Raw genomic sequence first — 25,704 nt, 5'->3', positions numbered from 1 at the left:
CCCAATTGTCAACTATATTTAATTTTTATAATTTGTTCAAAAATTGACTTTTTAGATTTCATTTTTTTTTTATTGTAAGTGATTAAATATTTATATTAAATATTTTATATATATATTAGATAAACCTGAAAAAAATTAATTCATTAATAAATTATTTTCCATTTCATTTTCCATAACACAAACAAACACTGGAAAGTGTTTTCCAGTTCATTTTCCATAACACTGCCAAACATTGGAAAATACCAGTTTATTTTCCATAACACTACCAAACATTGGAAAATACTTTCCCAGAATTCACTTTCCCCGGAATTCACTTTCCAAAAGGAAACAACTTTCCTGCAAACAAACGGAGCTTAAGAAGTTTTGCTGGTGGAATATGAGGTGTTAGTGGAAGAAATAGTGACCATCAGCTGTGGGAGGAAGAAAAAGAAGCTTTTAAAGGAGAGAGAGAAGAGCTCCATGTGGCTGTTTTGTCACTAGTGAGCTAGGTTGGTTAAGAAGATTGGGTGGCTCTTGGTCATGACAATGATAAGGTGGAAGTGGTTGGAGAGGTGGTAAAGAGAGGACTGTTGGCTGGGAGGAATAAAACCAGGTGGGGGGGCTAATTTTTTTCCAAGTTTGGACTTGAATTTCTTTATGCTAAGGCTATATGAAATCCACCTCTATTTATATAGAGTGAAAAAGGGACATGTTGTCTTTTATGGTGCCAAATCTTGGTTTTTGATTCGGCCCCGAAGGATCCTAATTGATGGTTCAAAGTAGTCACCATGAATTGTCAAATTTGCTGGTTGAAGGCTACCTAAGTTGGTCTTTTTATGCTAGCAACATGGCCATTGTGATGTCAATCAACCAGAAAGGACCATATTAGGGTGTAGAGAAATATGAGGCGATCATTTTCATGTAAGTTTTGTCAAATTTGGTGGAGAGTAGATGTATTAAATGCTCCTGCAAAATAGCTCCCTAAGTAGTCTTTACAAAGAAAAATTTAAAAAGAAGATGAACAATAATCAAAATGATGTCGTTTTGTTATAGTTCAATTTAGTCATTTGATTTATGATTTCTTTCAATTACACCTCTAATTGGCTTTAAACTTTCAATTCTATGCAATTTCATCCCTGAAAGACTTCAATATCAGCCCTGAATTTCAACGCCCTTTTCACATTAATTAGTCATTAGTTTTTGATTTATACAAATTGACCCTTAATTGCCTATACACCTTTTAATTTTCTTCAATTTCACCCATGATTTCAAACAATTGGGTCCATAGAGTTTGTAACCTTTTGCATATTGGTCCTTAGCTGTGAGTTTTTCCAATTTAACCCCTAATTGACCCTAAAACTTTGATTTTCCTGCAATTTTACTTTTGATTTCAATCAATTGTCTTGATAAAAATTAGATTTGGTTTCCTAAAATTTTAATTTTCTTAATTAAGCCCAAGTTGGGCTCTCAAACTTAATTTTCACCAATTAAACCCCCCTAATAAAATTAATTTAATCCATTTAAAGTAAAATTAAATCCTTGTACTTAATTAGATCCTTCAATTGGACCTAAATTAATTATTAAACATAATTAAACTTTAATTTGACTCATGATTAAATCAAATTGACCTATTAAAAATCTAATTATATTCTTAGGCTTAATTTAACATTGAATCTGTGTTGTCTCTCCAATTTTTGACAAAAATAGGATACAATTAGTCTTTAAAATTGCAACTTGATTTTTTCTACATTTGAAATCCTTCCTTAGTTAGCTTTTCCCACATTGCCAATCTCCTTGCTATTATTATTATTATTTCTATTTCTATTTTGAAAGAAAAAATTGTGAATTTGTGGAATAACCCAAAAATAGGTTATGACATCGGAGAGGCCTATTTCTAGGAGAAACTTTGCCAAAATTTCATTGAAGTAGGGACAATAAATGAATGATGTACAATTTATTCTTATGAATGAATTGCTTGTGAATGAAATAATTAAGAATGTCTAGGAAAATTAAAATAGAAAAATACATGTTAAGAGAACATGAATGTGTATCTGAAATGAATCATAGGTGGGAAGCCATAATTATGCATAATGAGTTAGAATAACATGAGTATTTGGTTAGAATAAACTTAATAATTGAGAAGCCAAAAGAGCATACACATGTTTGTAAAAACAAAAAGTGATATAAATTAAATGTATTGTAAAATGGAACAATGATGTGAACCAAAGGTGGATGTTTAATGAAATATACTATTGGTTGAAGATGGTTGTAAGATGCATATGATTGTACGAATTAAGTGTGTTCCAAGGAACAAGTTGTAGTGTTAATCAAATGTGTTGTGAATTGCTATGATATCATGTGATAGTTAAATGGATATAATAATGGAATAAAACCTCATCAAAAGGTTCATGGAAGTGTCTTAAATTAGAATCCGACATAGATTGATGTATTTACAAAAAAAGATAGTGAAATTGGTTGTGCTTGCATCATTGACAAATGTTAGTAACATTGATGATGTAGTTATTCATTATAAGTTTTGTGATTTTGTATATTTTACAAGTAATTATTCTAAGAGATCGTACCTCCTCATGAAGCATTATTGAACTACTTAGTTTTGTATATAGAATAAGTCCTTGACATTTAATGTTTGTAAATAAATTTTGTATGACTAAATTGAAAAGTGATATACTCATACAAAAATATAAATAGAGATTGTGTATCAATTTATTTTTTAATTAAATTGTCAATGTTGAATTAAATTGTTAGATGTTCAATTTATGGTTGTATAGAAAAACAATTACCCCAAATTTCACATACAAGACAATTAGAAAGATGAAAATTGTACAAAAACCTCAAGGTATTAAACAGTTGTTGTCAAGGATAAATCTTTTATTCTTAAAAGCTTTATTACTCCTCTCTTTTTAATTAGGATATTTGCAATATATTTTTTCAAAATTCTAACATAATCACCTTATTTAGATGCATTTCTAAACAAGGTTTTTGAACCAAAGTCTCAACAAAATGAACTTAAGCTTTAGATTTGGGAGATCAAAGCATAAAAAGAGAAGAAAAACACTAAAAATATAATGAAGATGAAGAAGATGTTAATACACCGCTCACAGTTCTTGAATCAACAAAATCAAGATTTGTATTACTCTCTGCATTTATTCATTATCAACATATGGCTTATATAGCCATTGACAAAAGCTTTACGTTGTGCATGCATTATGCATGTTGATAGCTAAGGAATAACCGAATTGCAAGAGAATAACTGCCACCTGTAATAATAGGATGTAAGGCAACAAAATTACCAGAAAAGTGAGCGGGAAAGTAAGTAATGAAAGAAACAAACAAACTACACTGTTAATTCCTTTAACAGTCCATCAATCCCTCCTTTAAACTGTTATTCAGTTTATGTTTGGAATTTCAGACAAACCCAGCAATCTTCGAAGCTTTAAGAACACCTCTAACCCAAGAGGTTTTATCATAATGTCAGCTATCTGATCTTGAGTTTTACAGTAACTCAAGTTAACCACATTCTCTTTCACCATTTCACAAAGGAAATGAAACTTGATATCAATATGCTTGCTTCTGCCGTGGAGAGCAGGATTCTTGGAAAGTTTTATGCTTGAACTATTATCTCACAAGATTGTAGTGTATTCCTTCTGTTCATAGCCGAGCTACTCCAAGACTCTTCTTAGCCAAACACATTGATAGGCACATGAGGCAACAACGATGTACTCAGCATCGGATGTTGATAAACTAACAATAAGTTGTTTCTTAGACGACCATGATACTACTCCAGAGCTGATTATAAACATACATTCTATAGTACTCTTGCGATCATCTATATCTCCAGAAAAGTCGTTATCTAAGTAGGCTATGAGTTGCTTGCACCCTCCTTTCTTGTAGAAGATGCCCAAGTTCATTGTTCCCATCAGATATCTGAGTAGCCTTTTTGCCAACCTGCTAACCACTCATTAAATCATTTCACATGAACCTGCTAATAAGACTCACACCATACATTAAATCAGTTCTGGTTATAGTTAAGTACATAAGGTTGCCAATCACTTGTTTGAACATACTTGTATCAACCTTGGTTCCCTCCTCATCCTTTGACCATTTGCAGTCTGGAACTATAGGATTCTTCACTGAGTTGCATCTATTCATGCCAAATCATTTTAAGATTTCTTGAGCATACCTGCTTTGACATAAATAAATCCCTTTAGGATTTTGTATCACCTCAATTCCCAAAAAATACTTTATTTTTCCCAAGTCTGACATGTCAAATTCCAGCATCATGAGCTTCTTGAACTCTTCACACATATTCCTGTCATTCCCAGTAAATATCAAATCATCAACATACATACTGACAATTAACACCTTTCCTCCTTCTTCTAGTTTAGTGAACAAGGTGTGCTCACAGTAACACTTTTTGAAGCCTTCGTGGACGAAGTAAGCCTCAATTTTGCTATACCAAGCTCGTGGAGCCTGTTTGAGGCTATATAACGCCTTGTTCATTTATAAACCTTGTGTTCCTCACCCTTTTTCTCATATCCTTGGGGTTGTTGGGCAAAGACTTCTTCATTGAGTTCACCATGCAGAAATGTGTTTTTCACTTCTAGTTGAAAGATACCCCATCCTTCTTGAGCTGTTAAAGCAATTATCAAACGTATGGTATCTAAACTTGCAACTGGAGCATATACCTCTGTGTAGTCAATTCCATACTATTGTGCATATCCCTTTGCCACAAGTCTAGCCTTGCATTTATCTATCTCACCACTTTCATTGAGTTTGGTTTTAAATATCCATTTAACCCTAATGATGTTTACTCCTTCGGGTAGGATAGTCAGAACCCATGTTTATTGCGTTCAATAGCCTCAATTTCTATATTTATAGTATCTCTCCATTTCTTGCTCTTCATGGCTTCCTCAAATGTGGATGGATCATCTTCTGTAAGAATAATCATAGCATTTAAGTCCTCTTTTTCTAATAGATTCTCTCCAGTTTCATAGTCTTGCATCCAGGGTGTAATTCGCCTTACCCTCCCTGAAATTGAAGGATTCACTTCATGTGTCACACTAGAATGTGCATAAGTGCCACTTGGACCTGCATCATTCATGCCCTTGAAGTTGGCCTCTTTATTCTCGTTGGCATCTGTTCCAAGTTCCCCATTTAAACTTGCTCCTTCATTCTCACTGTCCTCTATTCTTAGCTTTTGTGCATTCTGAGCTTCATCAGTTTCTTCTTTAGGATCACCTCATTCTAGTACATCTGAGGTTATTTCTTCACTCCTCATGTCCTAATTCCAGCCTTTATTTTCTTCAAAAACAACATCCATGCTGACAATTATTTTCTTAGAAATTGGATCAAATAATCTGTAAGCTTTTGATTCACCACTCACTCCCAACAAAACACACCGTATGCTTTTATCATCCAACTTAATTCTTCTCTGGTATGGTACATGTACATGAGCCAAACACCAAAAGACCCTGAAATACTCCATAGTAGGCTTCAAACCACTCCATGCTTTCTCTAGAGTAGAGTGTTGGATGGCTAAAGTAGGACTCCTATTGAGCACATGCACATACCACCTTATAGCTTCTGGCTAGAAAATTTTTGGAACCTGTTTATCTGTAAGAATGCACCACACTAAATTCATCACAGTCCTGTTCTTTCTTTCGATGACTCCATTCTACTAAGGAGTATAGGTCGTGGTTAATTGTTTGGTGATGCCATTTTCTTTGCAAAATTCCTCAAACTCATTTAAGTTAAACTCACAACCTCTATCAATCTTTAAACATTTGAGGTAGGCTCCTATTTCCATTTCAACACATGCCTTGTATCTTTTGAACATGGTAAAGGCTTCTGATTTTTCATGCAAGAAGTAGATCCACGTCTTTCGACTAAAATCATCAACAAAGCTTAAAAAATACCTCTTGTTGTTGTTTGATGCTGAATTTATGGGGCCACATATATCTGCATGCACCAATTCCAGCTTCTGTGATGCCCTCCATAGGCTCCTTTTAGGAATAGATCCTCTGTGCTGTTTGCTAGTTAGATATGTTGTGCAAACTTGTTCACAGGCTGCTGGTGAAGGCAGAACAGAAGGCAAACCGTTGACCATCCTTTTGGTTTGAAGGGTTCTTAACCCTTTAAAGCTCACATGGCCAAATCTGCAATGCTATAGGTAACTTTCATCCTCTATCACAGCTTAAAGACAAGTAGTAGCTTTAGGAATCATTGTTGCAAGCACAACAAACATCATGGTTGTACTCATTTCAGATTAAATGATTAAGCCCTTAGTAGGATGGAAAACTTTACACTTCCCATGCTGAATCAAAATAGTTACTCCTTTGTCTTGAAGTTGCCCCATGCTTAACAGGTTGTTTTTCAACTTAGGAATGTAATAGACTTTAGAGATTACTTGAGTAATTCCATTTACTTTCATTTGTGCGTTTCCCTTCCCCATAATTGCCATCTTTGAGTTGTTGCCTAGCTTTATTGTGTGTCTGAATTGATCATCCAGTTCTGAGAACCATTCTTTGTTCCCACTCATGTGATTGCTACATCCTGAATCAAGAAACCAGATCTCTTTTCTTTCCTCATGGTTAAGCTCTTCATAAGCCATTAATAGTAATTCTTCTCCTTCATCTATTTCTGCGTAATTAACTCCTTTCTCCCAAGTAGGACACTCATATTGGAAGTGTCCTAATCTGTGACACTTGAAGCATTCTATAGTAGCCTCATTAAATTGTAGTCTATCACGTCCTCTTCCTCTTCCTCTTCCTTTAAACACTCCTCGACCTCTTCCTCAACCAATTTTTTCTTCGTAAGTAATCTTGAGAGCCTGCTCTTCTCCTCATTGACCATTCATTCTTTGTTAATGAACCAGTAGAATGCTTTACAACTTATCAATGGTTAATGTATTTAAGTCATTTGAATCTTCGATGGAACAAACCACATAATCAAATTTTAAGGTCATGGACCTCAGAACTTTTTCGTTGATTATGGTTTGGCTCATCGTATCACCATGAGTCTTCATTTTATTAGCTATAGTGAGAGTGCGACCAAAGTAATTGTTAACTGTTTCTCCCCCCTTCATGTGCAAAGTCCCAAAATCCCTCCTAAGTGCTTGTAGTTGTGCTCTTTCACCATAGTAGAGCCTTGGTACTTCTGTTTCATGGAGTCCCAAATTCCTTTTGAAGTGTCTCTATTTAGTATGGTTTCCATGACATTTCGATCTATGGCTTGAAAAAGGTAACTCTTCACCTTTAGGTCCTTCAACTTCTGCCCCTCAATCAGTTTGCGTTGTACTTCTATTTGGTCCTCACTCAGTTTGTGTTGTCCTTCTGTTGCTCCTGCCATAGACATAGATCCTGGCTCAGTCCTCTATGTCACCTCCATTGACATCCCATTCTCTATGAGATCCCAGTATTCTTTGGAGCGGAGAAAGTTCTCCATCAACATCGCCCAATGATCATAATGTCCATCAAATTTAGGAATGGCTGCCTGCACGAAACTGCTATTGTTGTTATCCATAGTTCTGTTGATTCTGTTAGAGAAAGAAGAGAAGTTGAATTTTTCTTTTGTTCCTCACACACACACTCACTCTCAGGTCTCCTATGATGCGGCTTTGATACCAATTGTTAATACACTCACAGTTCTTGAATCAACAAAATCAAGATTTGTATTACTCTCTGCATTTATTCATTATCAACATATGGCTTATATAGCCATTGACAAAAGCTTTATGCTATGCATGCATTATGCATGTTGACAGCTAAGGAATAACCAAATTGCAACAGAATAACTGCCACTGTAATAATATGATGTATGGCAACATAATTACCAAAAAAGTAAGCGGGAAAGTAAGTAATGAAAGAAAGAAACAAACTACAATGTTCTTTAATAGTCCATCAGAAGAGAGTGTAAAAATCTAGAAAAAATACATATTGAACTCATCCTTCACCCTCCCTTTTATAAAGAATTTTGAAAGCAGAAAAAGTTTAACTTCTTCGCTTACAAGTGACAGCTGAAATAAGTGGCATCCAGGGTTGCCGGATTACAAGGGCGTTGGAGTCATGGGTAGTGAGTCTAGTGACTTATTGATTTCCCTCGAATGCGTCAAAGTTGATGTCTGTTCACCACTCTTGCCTTAATGCTTCCGTACAGGACAGATTAGTAGCCTTGTCATACTTCAATAATTGTGTTTGGTTGTTCTTAAAAAAACAAAACTGATAAAAATAGTTAAGATAAAGAGTAAGTGTTATTTTACGATTTTTGTTTTAGAATATTATAAATTCATTTTAAAACTGTTTTACAAATATATTTATTTTTATTCCTACAACCAAACATGTTCGCTCTTTTCTATAACTATCCCTTATAACTATTAAGACACTAATCAAATATAGTCTAAGTTTCTCGTGATTCCTCGTCATCCAAATATTTATGGAGTTAATAAATTTTGTTTAATATTTTGAAACACTAATTGTATATCTGATGTTCTGATTCCTGCTATCCTAACCGTTTCCTTTTCTTGATCACATAAATTTCCCCCCATATATTTTTTTTCATCTTCAAAAAGAGAAAAGAAAGGAAAGAAAGATCATAGCAATTTCTTGCGCAAACAAATACGACTTGTCCACTTCTATGTTACTTTGACCCTTGTAGATTGGAAACCGTACCTGTAATCCATCTGTTACAGAAAGCAAAATAGTTCAAAGTTTTCCTGGCCAGTTGCTAATGGACACTCTTTCTTCAATGCTAATTATTATTGCGAATCTACTCCTTCTATTCTCTAGATTCTGTAATACAGCTAATACACTTACTTTGTCTCAATCTATTCGTGATGGAGGGACCAGAACCTTAGTTTCGAAAGATGGAAGTTTTGAGCTTGGTTTCTTCAGTCCTGGAAGTTCCAGGAACCGTTATGTCGGAATATGGTACAAGAACATCCCAGTTAGAACTGTTGTTTGGGTTGCAAACAGAAACAACCCAATCAATGATTCCTCTGGCTTCTTGATGTTAGACAACACAGGAAATTTTGTACTTGTCAGCAACAACAATAGTACTGTTGTTTGGTCATCAAACTCAAAGAAAGCAGCGCAGAGTGCAATAGGAGAACTCCTGGATTCTGGGAATCTGGTCCTAAGAGATGAGAAAGATGCCAATTCTGGAAGCTATTTGTGGCAGAGTTTTGATTATCCATCTGATACATTGCTTCCAGGAATGAAGCTTGGATGGGACTTACGGATTGGACTTGATCGGCGGCTATCAGCATGGAAGAACCCTGATGATCCAACTTCTGGAGATTTTACATGGGGAACACAACTACAGGGTAATCCCGAGTTACTTATGTGGAAGGGATCCAAGAAGTACTATAGAAGCGGGCCATGGAATGGTATCGGGTTCAGTGGTGAGGCGGCGTTAAGGATTAATCCACTTGTATATTTTGATTTTGTCGACGACGGAGAGGAGGTTTATTACACATACAACCTCAAAAATAAATCTTTAATCACGAGGATAGTTATGAACCAAAGTACCTATTTTCGGCAGCGATACTCCTGGAATGAAATCAATCAGACATGGGTACTCTATTCAAATGTGCCGAGAGATTACTGTGACACTTACAATCTTTGTGGTGCCTATGGAAATTGCATCTTTAGCCAGTCGCCAGTTTGTGAATGTTTAGAAAAATTCACGCCTAAATCACCTGACAGTTGGAATTCAATGGACTGGACTCAAGGGTGTGTACGAAATAAGCCACTAGATTGCCAGAAGGGAGATGGATTCGTTAAATATGTTGGTTTGAAATTGCCAGATGCTACAAATTCTTGGGTAAACAAAACTATGAATCTCAAGGAATGCAGGTCAGAATGTTTGCAAAACTGTTCATGTATGGCATATACAGCTACAAATATTAAAGAACGCAGTGGCTGTGCTATTTGGTTTGGCGATCTGATAGATATTAAACAGTTTCCAGCTGCGGGGCAGGAAATATACATTCGCATGAATGCTTCAGAATCAAGTGAGTGCTTATCCTTAGTCTTAGTTAATCCATGAGCATCTATATTATATTTAATCATCATTTTGCAGCTTCTCTGGTTTCTTAGCTGTATTGTAACTATATTTCTTTCTCTCTGTCTCTTTCTTATCAACCATGTAGAGGCTAAAGCCCCATCTAAGATAAAGATGGCAGTAGGAAGTGCACTATCTATTTTCGTGGCCTGCGGGATTCTTTTGGTCGCCTATTACATCTTCAAAAGAAAGGCAAAACTCATAGGTAAAGTTACTTTGAATGCTTTCAGTAAATGAGCATTTTGTTTTTTGCGAGTATAATAGAAAGGAAGCTTTTTAACTGGCTTTGAGCTTATCGTTGGTTAGACTTTAGAGAAGCCGAGAAGGTTCAATGGATTTACAATGAGAACAACTGAAATAACTACATGATTAGATAGTAGCCTCAGTTTTGTAATCATTGTCGCAACGTTCAGGAAACTTACTGAGTGAAGTTCAGTGTTGCCTCAGTTTTGTAATCATTGTCTTAACTGCTATCTTTGATCTGAACAATCAAAATCTGAGCTCATTATTCATTTCTCCTCGTTTATCATGTACGTGATTCCCATTTTCTACTGTCTGAGAAAACAGGAGGCAACAGAGAAGAAAATGACCACATAGATAGTGGACCAAAGGAAGACTAGGAGCTACCCCTATTCCAGTTCACTACAATAGCCAATGCCACCAACGGCTTTTCATTCAACAACAAGATAGGAGAAGGTGGTTTTGGACCTGTGTACAAGGTAAATTTCTCAAAATGACTATATTAACTTCTAGTGCCCAGTTTTATTGAGATAAGTATTTTGGGATGCCATTTTCTAGGGTACTCTAGAAGATGGCCAAGAAATAGCAGCAAAAACGCTATCAAGGAGTTCTGGACAAGGAATAAATGAGTTCAAAAATGAAGTTATACTGATTACAAAGCTTCAGCACCGAAATCTTGTAAAACTTCTTGGCTGTTGCATTCAAGGAGAAGAGAAAATTCTGGTTTACGAATACATGCCCAACAAAAGCCTCGATTCCTTCATTTTCGGTACTTTTCTAAACCAGACAAGCTTTGTTGTCCTATCGTTACGTACGTCTTTGATTTTAATACAATCAACCTTGTTTCTAAGTGTTTAAGTGGCATGTTGCACTAACAAACACTTGACAGATCAAACAAGAGGCAAACTGTTAGACTGGTCCAAGCGTTTCAGCATTATATGTGGTATTGCTAGGGGACTTCTGTATCTTCATCAAGATTCCAGATTGAGGATTGTACACAGGGATCTTAAAGCAAGTAACGTTTTACTTGATAAGGATATGAACCCAAAAATCTCTGATTTTGGTTTGGCCAGAATGTTTGGTGGAGACCAGACGGAAGGAAGCACAACCAGAGTTGTTGGGACTTAGTAAGCACTTACCAATTACATGCCATACTTTATTATTTTTATTTTATATTTTGTTAACAAAGCACATAATTTGTTTGCTGTAGAGTCAAACATAAGAAATCTGTTAATGAGCCAGATGCAATACTAGTGTACTTACATTTATGTGTTTGTGTTTAAATGACATTCGGCAGTGGTTATATGGCTCCTGAATATGCAACTGATGGGCTCTTCTCAGTGAAGTCTGATGTTTTTAGCTTTGGAATCTTAATGCTTGAGATAATAAGTGGAAAGAAGAGTAGAGGATTTTATCATCCAGACCATAGCCTAAGCCTTATTGGGCATGTAAGTGTCAAGGTTTCAATTTCTTACTTGCGTGTACTGAGCAGGTGTATGACGGAAAGTTCCTTATCTTTTCTAGGCATGGAGATTGTGGAAAGATGGAAAACCTTTGGACTTAATTGAGGCGTTTCCGGGAGAGTCATGCAACTTATCAAAAGTGATCATGAGATGCATAAACATTAGTCTCTTGTGTGTGCAGCAGCATCCTGATGATAGGCCAAGCATGGCCACCGTGGTTTGGATGCTAGGAGGTGAGAATACACTGCCTCAGCCAAAGGAACCTGGCTTTTTTAAGGGTAGCGGTCCGTTCGGACCATCTTCTTCATCAAGCAATATTGAATCATATTCGAACAATGAATTTACTGCCTCACTCTTGTATCCTCGGTAGTTGATTGTGCACAAGTTTTTGAGTTCTTGTATCTTCAGTTCCTCCACTCGCAGAAGTCATTAAACCTATTTAAAGGTATATTGAGTTTTCAGGTTGATTGGTTTTGAATGCATTCTGCTTTTACCTTAACCCGAATTTGGATAGATGCACGTTTTCAGTTTTTCTTTTCTTTTTTTAAGAAACTTTACCTAATACAATTTGCTTTTGCCTTTTTTCCTTTTAACGAGTGAGAGCGCATGAGGGGACAAAAAACTGTTCTTCTAATTATAAGAAAATAATAATACTTAAAGGAAGGGTGGATTAAGTGTTTCACTAATTTATGTTAAATAATGCAAATAAATATATGAAGTACATATAATATAATAATTAATAATATATTTAAAGTGCTTAAAATAAAAAGATAAGGAATGAGAGATTACAAACTCAATTTTTAATGTGATTCAACAAATATACATGCACCCTTTAATTACCAACTATACTTAAATATTGTAATATTTTACTATTCCAAGGTTGCACAACATGCATCAAGAAATCTACAATTTAACTGCCATCAGGTTATGATATTTTTGATTATGGCCTTGCTGTATTTTTTTGTGATAACAAATGCAATTTTCATTTAATTTATTTCCTAAAACTATGGTTTTAATTTATTTTCCGTATACTTTTATGAATTGAGCCTGTTGTTATAGGTAATTCATTAACAATTAATTGTTTTAAAAACTACAAATCTCTTTATAGTCTCTGTTTCTTTGCTTTAAGCATTGCTTCATACCATGTTATGGCCTCACAGATATTTATGTGCTAAGACCCTGACTGGCTAGTACCTTCTAAAGGGAAACATAAAAACAGAACAGAAATTTATTGGAAAATAACAATCCCTTTAGAAAGATTACAAATTGTTCTGAAGCACAAAGAACTTTAAAAAATCCAGAAAAATCAAGAAAAAATTACTAAACTGGCTAGTACAATAATGTTTATACCACTGCAGAACTAGGCTTTTAAAATCACTTGAAAAATTTGAACTTAACTAATGATTAGATCAAAAGTTATAATTATTGATTTATCATGACTTGATTTTTTATTGGGTTTAATTTAAACAGGTCCATAAATATATCTTACCTGCATGATTTGTTAGTGTAGATCCCATCAAACAGTGGCAGATCTCTATTTGACTGCTCAAAACATTCACTTTTTTCCTGCCCGGCTACATCACTGATATTTTTTTGTGATAACAAATGCAATTTTCATTCAATTTATTTCCTAAAACTATGGTTTTAATTTATTTTCCTTACACTTTTATGAATTGAGCCTGTTGTATAGGTAATTCATTAACAATTAATTGTTTTAAAAACTACTAATCTCATTATAGTCTCTGTTTCTTTGCTTTAAGCATTGCTTCATACCATGTTATGGCCTCACAGATATTTATGTGCTGAGACCCTGACTGGCATTCCTTCAAATGCTATTCCTAGTGAATAACCTTAAATTCAATGACAGAAATGTTAACTTTGAAAATCAATCTGATTCTGACCTCTATCAATTTTCCATTTCCTAATATCAGAATTCATAGCAAATCCAAGACAATTATATCTGAGCCTATAGTCTTCTGTAACGCTTTTACATATGAACTTCGCAGGGTAGACCTTGTTAAGGGAAACACAAAAACAGAACAGAAGTTTATTGGAAAATAACAATCCCTTTAGAGAGATTACAAATTGTTCTGAACATAATTCAGAAACACAATAAGAACAATTGATCATCCTGCTCCAAAGTTTTCAACAAGACCTTAATATAATTCCAGTCTAGCTAACCAGATAAAGCCATATAAGTTTAACATTCTACACTTTATGAAATTGGTGAAAATTTGATTCGGCAATTAGCTACCGAGGCTCTAAGAGTGAGGCAGTAATCTCATTGGTTGAAGATAATCCAACCTTGCTCGAAGTGAAACCTGCTTCGTGCGGACTTCTGTGATTAAGAAAACCTGGTTCTTTGGGCTTAGGCAGTGCACTCTCTCCTCCCAACATCCATACTACGGAGGCCATGCATGGCCTGTCATCTGGATGCTGTTGCACGCAGAGGAGGCTAACGTGTATACATCTCATCACTTCTGACGGGTTGTATGACTCATCTCTCAGTGAGTCAATCAACTCTAATGTTTTGCCTTCATTCCACAATCTCCATGCCTAACACATACGAAGGACTTTTTGTCATTCTTTAACTCATCACATACAACAAAGCAATTTAACCCTCAATACTTACATGTCCAATAAGGCTTTGACTATCGTCTGGATGGTAAAACCCTCTACTTTTCTTTCCACTTATTATCTCAAGCAGTAAGATACCAAAACTAAAGACATCAGATTTCACTGAGAATAGACCATCAGTAGCATATTCCGGCGCCATGTAACCACTGCAGAAAGCAATTAAAATAAGAGCACATAAATGCTAGTATATGAATGTTAAATCTAGCTCATGGATTAGATGTCTTACTAAGTTCCGATCACTTTGCTTGTCTCGCCCTCAGTTTGGCCAGCCACAAACATTCTAGCCAAACCAAAATCAGAAATTTTTGGATTCATGTCATTATCAAGTAAGACATTACTTGCTTTGAGATCTCTATGTACGATTCTCCATCTGGAATCTTGGTGTAGATAGAGAAGCCCCCTCGCAGTCCCACAGATAATGTTGAAACGCCTGGACCAGTCTAGCAGTTTACCTTTTGTCTGATCTAACAAAGTCATGTTTTCATATCAGGCCAAACTGCTATTTGAATACCAAAACAACAAATTCGATAGCAACAAAAACCTATAACACCTCTTTTCATTTTTAGGCCACTAAGTTTATTAGGTTACTAGGGGTCCTCACCGAAAATGAAGGAGTCCAGGCTTCTGTTGGGCATGTATTCATAAATCAGCATTTTCTCCTCTCTCTGAATGCAACAACCGAGAAGCTTCACAAGATTTCTGTGCTGAAGCTTTTTAATCAGTATCACTTCATTTTTGAACTCATTTAATCCTTGTCCAGAACTCCTTGACAGCCTCTTCACAGCAATTTCTTGTCCATCTTCTAGCATACCCTAAAAGATAATGTTTATAAAATACTTGTGTTGTTCTGCATGAAACAAAATGCCTAGGTTCTCTTGTAGTAAGTTTGCTAAATATTTATAATGTTTACCCCGTAGACAGGTCCATATCCGCCTTCTCCCAACTTATTGTTGATTGAAAAGTTGTTGGTCGCATTAGCTACTGCTGTGAACTCAAAGTGTGGTAACTCCAAGTCTTCCTTTTGTCCACCATCGATCTCATGATCATTTTTCCTGTAGTTTTGCATTCTATCTAGAACAGGGAAATAAACTTTTAGATGAGCTGAAAATGATCAGAACATTAGATCAATCCTATTTAGCTGATGACGTCTGTGAATTGATACTAAAATGAAATGCGATGCCAAACATGAATGCTTATAGCTAGAAAAAGTGTTGATAGTCCAGCTGATGTACTGATTCAGGTAAATTGGCTCCTTTCATAGCAATAAATACAGCAGCTGGCACTGCTAACATGTTATTTTCGGTGCTGAAATTCTACTGATCGAGGAACATTTAACAAATTTCTTTCACAGGATACACGAAAATTTGTCCACCATGTAGAAATAAATTGTTCAAACTATTTATTGTTTCCATTCATTGAAAACCCTAATAGAAATTTAAAGCACGCCAGATGATCATTAATTTAGTGAAAGTGTCTAAGCAACTTACCTGCACACTTTGCCTTGCTTTTCCAGAGGCAATAGCTGGCCACTAGTATCCCCAAGACCACGAAAATGGTAGCTGTAGTTATCACTGCAATCTTCATCTTAGGTTTAGCTTTAGCCTCTTCACGGTCAGCTTTGATAATGTTAAATGAAGAATATATGGTTAGAAATCCGCTAAAGAAGCTGAGGTCAAGGAAATGATTTAACTTCAGTGGCTTATTAACTCACATACCTATTTCTGAGGCGAGCACCCGAACATATAGTTCTTGGCCTCCAGCCAAAACCTGTCTGATATCCATCAGATCACCAAACCAAATAGCACAGCCACTGCCCCCTCCTCTAATATCTAAATTTGTATACGCCGTACAAGAACAGTTTTGTAAGCATTTAGCCCTGCATTCCTTGAGATTCATAGTTTTGTTGACCCAACAATGTGTAGCATCCGGCAATTTGAGCCCGTCAAATTTGATGAACCCGTCACCATTATGACATTCTAATTCCTTATTTCGCTTACACCCATGAGACCAGTCCATGGTGTTCCATGCCTCTAGTGACTTCGGCTTGAATTTTTCTAAACATTGACAGACCGGCATGGCACTAGTAATGCACTTTCCATTTGCACCACAAAGACCATAATTGTCACAGTAATCTCTGGGCACGGAAACATATAGAATCCAACTTCGAGTTTCTTCACTCCATATGTATCGCTGACGATGATACGTTGTTTGGTTCAAGACTATCCTCGTGATTATAGATTTATTATTGAGGTTATATGTATAGTACAGTTCCTTGTCGTTTGAGATAAAACTGAAACTAAAAAATGGGTTAGGCCTTATCTCTGGGGCACCACTGAATCCAATTCCATTCCATGGGCCACTCCGGTAGTACTTGTTTGAGCCCTTCCAGCTTACTATCTCAGGGTTACCCTCTGGTTGCACCCCCCAAGTAAAGTCTCCAGGAGATGGATCATCCAAGCTCTTCCAAGATGAAAGATAACGATCAAATCCTGTCCTTAAGTCCCACCCAAGCTTCATTCCTGGTAACATTGTATCACATGGATAGTCGAAACTCTGCCATAAGATTCCATTATTTCCATCATTTTTGTCTCGTAAGACCAGATTCCCGGAATCCAGAAGTTGTAGTATTGGACTTTGAGCTTTTATTGTTGTATTTGAAGACCAAACAACAATATCACTGTTATTTCTGAGAAGTACAAGATTTCCGGTGTCGTCTATCTTCAACAAGCTAGAAGAATCATTGATAGGATTAAGCCGGTTTGCAACCCAAACAGTGGTTCTACCAGGGATGCTCTTGTACCATATTCCCAAGTATCTATTCTTGGAAAAGCCAGGACTAAAGAAACCCAGTTCAAAGGTTCCATCTCCGGAGACCAATGTCTTTCCATCACCCATTGATTCTGATGAACTAATGCTGTCAAGGGCGGTGGAGAACTTCAACAGGAAAATAAGTACATTAGTACTGGTAAATATAAGTGCAAGGAACATACTCATGATGTCTAATGTTCAAGCTGTTTAATCCCTTTCTGGTTATGGAGATAAATCCTGTAGCATTCTCAAAAAAAATAAAAAAGTACTGTTGGCTAGCTGCATGATTGCAGTACTATAGACTTGGGAAACATGAACTTTGAATTGGAAAACGGGACACACTAATTAAGTTAGGTCACTGTTGAGTGTTGATAGACAGCAACAGGTTACCTTCATTTCTTCCTAGTGGCCCCCCATATAACCTTCACTGTTGTTTATTGCACGCTTACTTTTCTTTGCATTCATAAAGGCTGGTGAAAACTCTCTGAAACTTGGACAATCGGTTTTGAACTTCTTCGCTTACAAGTGACAGCTGAAAGGTACATATAACTACGGCTATACCTACGGCAAAATAAATGGCAGCCAGGGTTGCCGGATTACAAGGGCGTTGGAGTACTCGTGGGTAAGGAGTCTAGTGACTAGTTGATTTCCCTTGAATGCGTCGAAGTTGATGTCTCTTCACCACTCTTGCCTTAATGCTTTCATGAGGACAGATGTAGTAACCCTGTCATCCTTAAAAAAAAAAAAAAAAAAAAAAAAAAAAACAGTTCTCTCGCCTTAGGGTTGCGTTTGTTACTTCTTTTTTTTTTTTAATAAAAAAGATAAAAATACTTTAAAAAATATAAAAATTCAGTTCAAAATTATTATAAAAATACATTTATATATTTCTATATCTTCATTATATATTAAGACATTAACCAAATACATGCAGCCTGAATTCCTCGTGACTCCTCGTGATTCAAATAGTTATGAAATGATAGTATATACAATGCATGCTGTGAGAAATTTTATAAATTTTGTTTAATATTTTAATTAATTATTTAAAAATTAAATTAAATCAAAATTAATTATATTTTTAATTTAATATGTATTTTGTAATATTTAATGTTATGTGTATTTTTATTTCAGTGTTTAAATGTATTCTATGAATATGTTTGCTTTTGATAAACAAAGGAACATGTAATGAATTACTTGTGTCACATTAAATTTTTATTAAAGGAATCAATAATTGACAAAAGGAATAATAGACAAGGAAAAGGTGTTTGAGCAATTTATATTGGAAGAGTGCTTAATTTTAATAATTGAGCCTATGATTATTGATTAAAAAATCCTATTATTCTCTACTTGATAGTTAATTATTATTATTATTATTATTATTATTATTATTATTATTCACATTAATGTAATTATGAATATTATTTTTTAAAACATGTTGAAGAATTATGATAATGTTTAAAGCAAGACATAATCATACATGTTGAAGAATTATTAGTATTATTGTTGATATTTTTATTAAAAAAAATATAGTTGCAATATGAAATTAATTTCATTGATGAAACTATGCATCTTATCTCTTATCAAACTTCTATTATTGTCAAACAATTTTATATTTAATCATTATTTTTTTATTGAGCTGGATCCCATGTTGATCCTTTTAGTTTTATATATTTGTATAGATCCCACGTTTGTCCTTTAATTTTCATTTGCATGGATCCCAAGTTAATCATTTTAGTTTCATTTGTATGGATCTCAAGTTGATTATTTCTTTTTTACTTGCTTGAATCCCTAATTAATCCTTTTATTTTTAGCTATGTGTATATCCTAAGATGATCCTTCTTTTTTTTTTTATTTGTGAGGATTCCAAGTTGATCCTTTTTATTTTCATTTGTGTGGATCCTAAAATGATCTCTTTCATTTTTTAGTGTAATTTTCTTTACAAATTTACTATACAAAGTTAAAAAATAAAATAAAAAAATTCAATGTCTTTGTACAATAGAGAGAAACTATCATAATCCATTTTAACACTCCATTTTTTAAATATGTTTTTTGAAAAGGAAAAAAAACTCAAAAATAAAATAATAATAATAAGAGAGTGAAATATTGATTAAGAAAGAGGGACCTAGATAAATATAGGACTTTGATTTCTGATAAAGAAGAGATAAAATCTTTTATAAAAAAAAAAAGGAAAATATACAGAAAAAAAGGGTAAAGATAAAGAGAAATAAATTTAGATAAGAAGGTAAGCACAGTAAGTTATATATAAACTAGAGGAGAAAACAACTAAGAAATAGAGGAGAGTAGTCTGAGAGAAGCGAAAGGTAAAATTGAAAAAAAAAAAAAAAAAAAAAAAAACTTAGAAAGAAAACAGAGAGACTAGAAAAAGTCCTAAAACAAAGGGAAAACAAAAAAAGCTGAGATCAGCCAAAGAAAAAAGAGGCCACCTCCATTCCTTCATGTCTAATCGTAGATCCCTCTCCCCTCATGGAGAACCCTACAGGTAAACACCGCCCAGTCAAGAAAAACTAACAGCAGACAATTATTAATCTGTATGATTTTTATACTAACTATATTTGTTTGTGTTCATATGGATATGTTGGGTAATTTGTAATACGTGATCGATTTTAAATTACACTAGTTCGTTAGTCCATGCTATGCCACGGACTTATATATTTCTTTAAATATAAAAATAAATATTAAGAAACGTGAAGAATATTTTAATTGTTTTATTTAAATTGACTTAAAATATTAATTTTAAAAATCTAGCCATCTAACTATTTATTTAACTCAAGATTCAAATTAAATCGTGTAGAAGTTAGCCTGAATTAAATTTATTGATTTCATGGATCTAAATATAATCTTGATAATTTGTAAGAACATGACTTAATTTTTGACAAAATTTGAAGATGATAATTTTTTCAACCAAAACTATTGAGACAATTTTATTTTTTTAAAAAAAAGGGAACTTAATTTAAAAAAATTTGAGATTTTTTTTAAAATGTTTTGAATTCTTATTTTTTGAAATATTTTGAAGAAAACCGGGTATATTAATACCAGATTTGTATTTTATAATGTAATATACAACCCGATATTATGCTAAATTGATAGAAAATATTTGAGAAAATCACAATTTTTTTTGAAATGATTTTTGCATTTTTTTTGGATTTTTTTTGTTTTTTAAATTATAATATATATTATAATTATTATTATTATTATATTAAATATGCATGGCTGGGCCGAGCCTAGGAGCTTTGGGTTTGACTGATCTCGCCCAATGAATCCTGTTCTTGTTTTTTTGGGCCAGGCTGGACCCAAATGGTGCAGCCCAGACCCGCATGGTTTGTGACCCGACCTAGCAACCATGCAAAGTAATTATGTTGCATGCAAACAAGAATTCGTTCTGCATGCAGCAACATAGTAATAGCAATAGAGGGGCCGCGCTACCTGACGTCGAAGTGCCTAAATGGAGGCTTGGCTGGTCGAGACGGGGAGGGGCTGACATGAGGACGGTGGCTGAGGCTGTGGTAGAGATAGTGGCTGCTGGCAGAGGAAGCAAAAGAAGAAGAAAATGGGAGGGGCTGCAGAGAGGAGAGAGAAACAAACGATGGCTCTTGGTGATCGGTTGGTGGTTGTGTTGGCTTCCTATGGTGGAGTTGATGGTGGGAAGACCCGTGATGAGAGTGGTGGTGGCTGAAGGCCACGACGGAGAGAGAAAGAAGAGAGAGGACTGTGCAAAAACCAAAAGAGTTGGTTTTTTGGCTGACTTTGGACCCGATTTTTTCCTCTCATGCCATGATATCCAACTCTATTTATATGCGGTGGAAGAGGGCAATCTTGTCTACAATAGAGAAAATTGCAGCCCTCAATTCATTTAGGAAGGATCTCAACCGTTGGTTTAAAGTAAGCATGGTGCACTGTCAAATCTACAACTGCAAGCTGCCTGAGTTGGCCTATTTGGGGTGGTGCCACATCAATTTCTTTGCCAATGAGCCGGTGATGACCATACCAAAATGTGTAGAGATTTCTGGTGATTAGTTTCGTGCAAGTTTGGCAAATTTAGTGGACGTTATGTACATTAAATGCAGTTGGAAAAAAGATAATGAATAGTGTTGAACGACACGTCGTCTGACCTTTTTTTATGAAATGGCATCGTTTTAGGTTTGAATTAGGATTTTAACTGATTTTTAATTTAGTCCTCTAGCTTTCAATTGTTTTCAATTGAACCACTAATTGACCCTAAACTTTTGATTTAATGCAATTCAACCCCTGATGAACTTCAATTGGAACCCTGAAGTTACGCGCTTATTGTGATATGGTCCTTGGTCTCGGATTTGTTCAATTGAACCCTTAATTGACCATTAAACTTTCAATTTCTTTAATTTCACCCCAGTTTTTGTTAATTTAGCCCCTATTGTTTGGTGCTTTTTGCATATTGGTCATTGGCTACGAATTTCTTCAATTTAGCCCCTAATTGACCTAAAAACTTCAAATTTCTTGCAATTTGGCCTCTAATTTTAATCAATTAACTTGGTTAAAATTACATTTGGTCTCTTAAAATTCCAATCTTCTCAATTAAGCCCAAATTAGGCTCCCAAACTTAATTTTTCACCAATTAAGCCCCAAATAAAATTAATTTAATCCATTTAAAGTATAATTAAGTCCTTACACTTAATTAAATCCTTTAATTGGACCCAAATTAATTTTTAAACATAATTAAAATTCAATTTGGCCCATGATTAAATGAAATTTGCCTATTAAAAATTTAATTATGTCATTGGACTTAATGTTTATGCAAATTTATCCAATAATCATTTAATTTGACCTTGAATTTGCATTTGTTTCTCCATTTTTTAGGTATAATGGGGTACAAATAGGCCTTGAATTTCTTCTAAAATTGTAGCTTGTATTTTTGGGAATCTTCCCCTGTTTTCTTTCTTCACGTCATCAATCTTTATTTTATTTTATTATTTTTTATTATTTTTATTTAAAAAAAAATGAATTTTGCGGAATAACCCAAAATTGGGTTATGACAGTTGTTCCTCTCTTTACAATGCTTACGATAAAAAGTCTCATAAGAGACTTTAGGTAGTAAGCATTCTAAAGAAGAAAAAGAAGAATGAGATGATGATCAACTCATCATATTGAGAAATGATAAATCTTTTTAAGGGCTAGAAAGCACATTCAAAGTAAAAACTAGAAGATTTTTCTTTTGAAAATTAAGAGATTTTAAAAGTGGTCTAATTGTCATAGATGACCTACCCAGAGAAAATTAAAAAAAAGGTTCTTTTTTGAGGTGGTCTTATTGTAATGGATGACCTAACCTAGTGAAAAATGCAAAGATTTTTCAAATTGATGAAAAATACAGAGATTTTTCAAATTGATGAAAAATACAGAGATTTTTCAAACTGGTCTTGTTGTAATGGGCGACGAGTCCAAGTGAAAAATGCAAAGATTTTTCAAATTGGTGAATAATGCGGAGATTTTTCAAAGTGGTGAAAAATTCAGAGATTTTTTAAAGTGGTCTTGCTGTAATGGGCAACCTGCCTAGATGGAAAATTTTAGAGGTGGTGAGAAATGCAAAAATTTCTCAAAATAGTTTTATTGTAATAGACAACCAGCCCAAAATGGAAGATTTTGAAGGTGGCGAGAAATGCAACGATTTCTAAAAATGGTTTTATGTAATGGGCAACCAACCCAAATGGAAGATGAAAAGAGTTTTGAAAGAGGTTTGATTATGATGGGTGACTTACCCAGGTGAAAAAAATAAAATGTCTTGTAGGGACAATTTGATAGGGCTCGAATGCGAACTATTCAAGAGATAAGAGCTCAAAGGAGCGTTCGAAAAGAGATAAGACTCGAAGGGGAATGAGGGCTAAAATATTAATTTTTTTTGCATATTTTTGTATTACATGTATTTTATTTAAGTGTTTACTTGTTTTATTATTTTTTCTCAAACAAACTTGTTGTATGGATTTATGATTTGTACATGTTATGCTTGTTTTAGATTTTGTAAAATTATATTTGTTTGTAAATTATTGAAACTTATGTTGAATTACTAACTTAATTGTTTTGCAATGAAATAAATAATGACTTGTTTAATGGGTCCATTTTATATGTTGTCAATTTTAGTTTCAAGTTGTAATTTCCATAAATGTGTACAAATTTGTAACTACATAGATAATTGATAATGAATTAAAAGAAGTATGAAAATAGGTTGAATAATCTTGAGCTAAACTAATTTTTTTGCGAATTTATTTAGTTAACGAAGTTAATTAATATATGTTATCATCATTATTTGATATAGGTTTGATAGAATTGATGGATGATTGTTCATGGATATATCAAGATTCACCCCAAGGATTGCAGATGATGGATTATTGTAATGGGATTTAAGTTTTTATTAATTATGCAATATCTAATCCAATAAATATTAGTGGAGGTGGTATCAGGTGTCCATGCAATAGGTGTAAAACTAAAAAAGTTTCTCGATCCAGATATTCTAACGATGCATCTTCTACAAAAAAGGTTCATGGACGAATATTTGTATTATTATGCACATGGAGAACCATTTATTTCTTACGAGACTATGGTAGAAAGGATGGTTGGGTCAACTTCTAGTACTATCAACGTGCATGGAGGTGTAGATGACAGCACTAATCCTTATAGGACTATGATTATGGATGCGATGAGAATGAATCAGTGTCATGTTGGTCAATGTCCAATCATAGATGAACATAATGCAAATGTGATAAGGTTTTTTTTTATCTTTTAAAAGATTTTAACGAACCATTATGAGATGGTTGCATAAATCTTAGGAAATTATCGGTTGTTACACATGTGTTCACCATCAAGTTGGATCATGGGTTGAGTGAGGTGGGTTATAACAGAATTATCGAATGAGTGAGAAGCATTTTACTTGAAAGGAATAAGCTGAAAGAGAACTTATATGCTGTAAAGTCTATGATGAAACCCCTCAGTTTAGGATACCAGAAAATTAACATATTTTCAAACTTATACATGTTGTATTACCTTGAAAATGCTGAGCTGGCTGAATACAAAACATTTGGACATTTCTCTTTATAAACTCAGAACTGACAGGGAAAGGACTCTTGTCACACATAAAAAACTTAGATACTTCTCAATCACACTTAAACTATAAAGGTTATTCATGTCACCAAAGACTGTTGGACACATGACATGACACCAATCACATGATGTGGTGAATAGAGTGATGATGCACCCTTTCGACGGTAAAGCATGGAAACACTTTAACAATATGCATCCTCACTTTTTAGCTGAATTAAGGAACATGCATCTTAAGTTATTATATACAGACGGATTCAATCCATTTGGGTCATTTGTTGTTCCCTATTCTTGTTCACTGGTTATACTCATGATTTACAACTTGCTATCAGGGATGTATATGAGGCCAAAGTTCATGTTTTTATCTATAGTTATACCTAATCCTAATAGTCCAGGTTGGAATATAGATGTTTGTCATGCATGGAAAACTAGCATGTTCATACAATATAAAAAATAATAAGGCATTCACACTAACAAATGATGATAAAGCATTTTTTTATTGCTATTGGCGATTCTTGCCAATGGATCATAGGTACAGAAAGAACAAAAAGGACTTTTTTGTAGGTAGAGTTAAAAAGGATGTTGCACCATCGCATCTTTCAAGTGAAGAATTGTATGACATGGTGTTAGAGTGCGATGACATTATGTTTGGTTTCCAATCCGGTAAGCAAAAGTTTCTGGTTTTGGTTTGACCCATAATTGGGTAAAGCGAACTATTTTTTCAGAGTTTCCTTATTGGAAAACCAATCTCCCTCGCCATAATCTTGATGTCATGCACATAGAAAAGAACATGTTGAGAACATTTTCAACACGGTTATGGACATGAAAGGAAATACAAAAGACAACATCAAGAATAGAATGACTATAGCTTTGTTTTGTCATTGTAAAAATATGGAGTTGGTTTATGTTGGGTCACGGGTCGTAAATTCTAAAGAAAACTTTGCCTTAAACAAAAATGCACAGCTATTTGTCTACCAATGACTTAAGAGTCTATGTTTTCCTGATGGACTTGCCTCAACATATCAAGGTTGGTTAATTTGAAGGATTGCAAATTGCATAGAATGAAGAATCATGACTACTACATGTTTATGCAAACACTTATTCCATTAGAATATCAGGATTTATTACCAAAGAGGATATGAAATGCATTCATGGAGATTAGTCATTTCTTTAAAGATAGTTGATCCAACAAGTTGTAGACACAACATATTGAGAGGCTTGAAACGAATATCGTCCAGACAATATGCAAACTTGAGATAATATTCCCTCCATCGTCCATACAATTAGCTTATTTAGATTTATTGTCAAAAGGGATATTAAATGTATTCATGGGAGCATTTACATATACATTTTCTATTTGAGGCAAAAGTTAGAGGCCTAGTTTAGTATAGGTGGATATATTCAGTCAAGAGGTTAA

The 25,704-nt window shown here is 34.4% G+C and overlaps 1 protein-coding gene and 1 pseudogene across 1 annotated transcript; one reads left to right on the top strand and one right to left on the bottom strand.

The window, feature by feature from the left end:
* The first annotated feature begins 8,446 nt into the window (after positions 1-8,446).
* On the top strand, positions 8,447-12,227 carry LOC118054853 (G-type lectin S-receptor-like serine/threonine-protein kinase At4g27290; annotated as a pseudogene).
* Positions 12,228-13,858: 1,631 nt separating this feature from the next.
* Positions 13,859-17,418, bottom strand: LOC118054859 (G-type lectin S-receptor-like serine/threonine-protein kinase At4g27290). The gene is made up of 7 exons (XM_035066624.2): positions 16,115-17,418; positions 15,887-16,015; positions 15,310-15,470; positions 15,001-15,211; positions 14,626-14,863; positions 14,395-14,545; positions 13,859-14,318 (listed from the first exon to the last, which is right to left on the bottom strand). Exons 1-7 carry the CDS (start codon positions 17,391-17,393, stop codon positions 14,013-14,015), a joined length of 2,475 nt encoding a protein of 824 aa, XP_034922515.1. The 5' UTR covers positions 17,394-17,418; the 3' UTR covers positions 13,859-14,012.
* Positions 17,419-25,704: the final 8,286 nt, after the last annotated feature.

The sequence above is a fragment of the Populus alba genome, chromosome 1 (assembly GCF_005239225.2).
Source record: "Populus alba chromosome 1, ASM523922v2, whole genome shotgun sequence".
Lineage (NCBI taxonomy): Eukaryota > Viridiplantae > Streptophyta > Magnoliopsida > Malpighiales > Salicaceae > Populus > Populus alba.
The sequence above is the reverse complement of the archived record's forward strand: the minus strand, read 5'-3'. Positions and strand labels throughout refer to the sequence as shown.

Bases quoted from the DNA above. Each gene is read 5' to 3' on its own strand.
- LOC118054859 (XM_035066624.2), bottom strand. From the start codon at position 17,393: ATGAGTATGTTCCTTGCACTTATATTTACCAGTACTAATGTACTTATT. The intron at 14,864-15,000 runs GTGAGGACCCCT...TGACTTTGTTAG, and splicing joins CCTGGACTCCTTCATTTTCG to ATCAGACAAAAGGTAAACTG. The intron at 14,319-14,394 runs GTAAGTATTGAG...CGTATGTGTTAG, and splicing joins GTCAAAGCCTTATTGGACAT to GCATGGAGATTGTGGAATGA.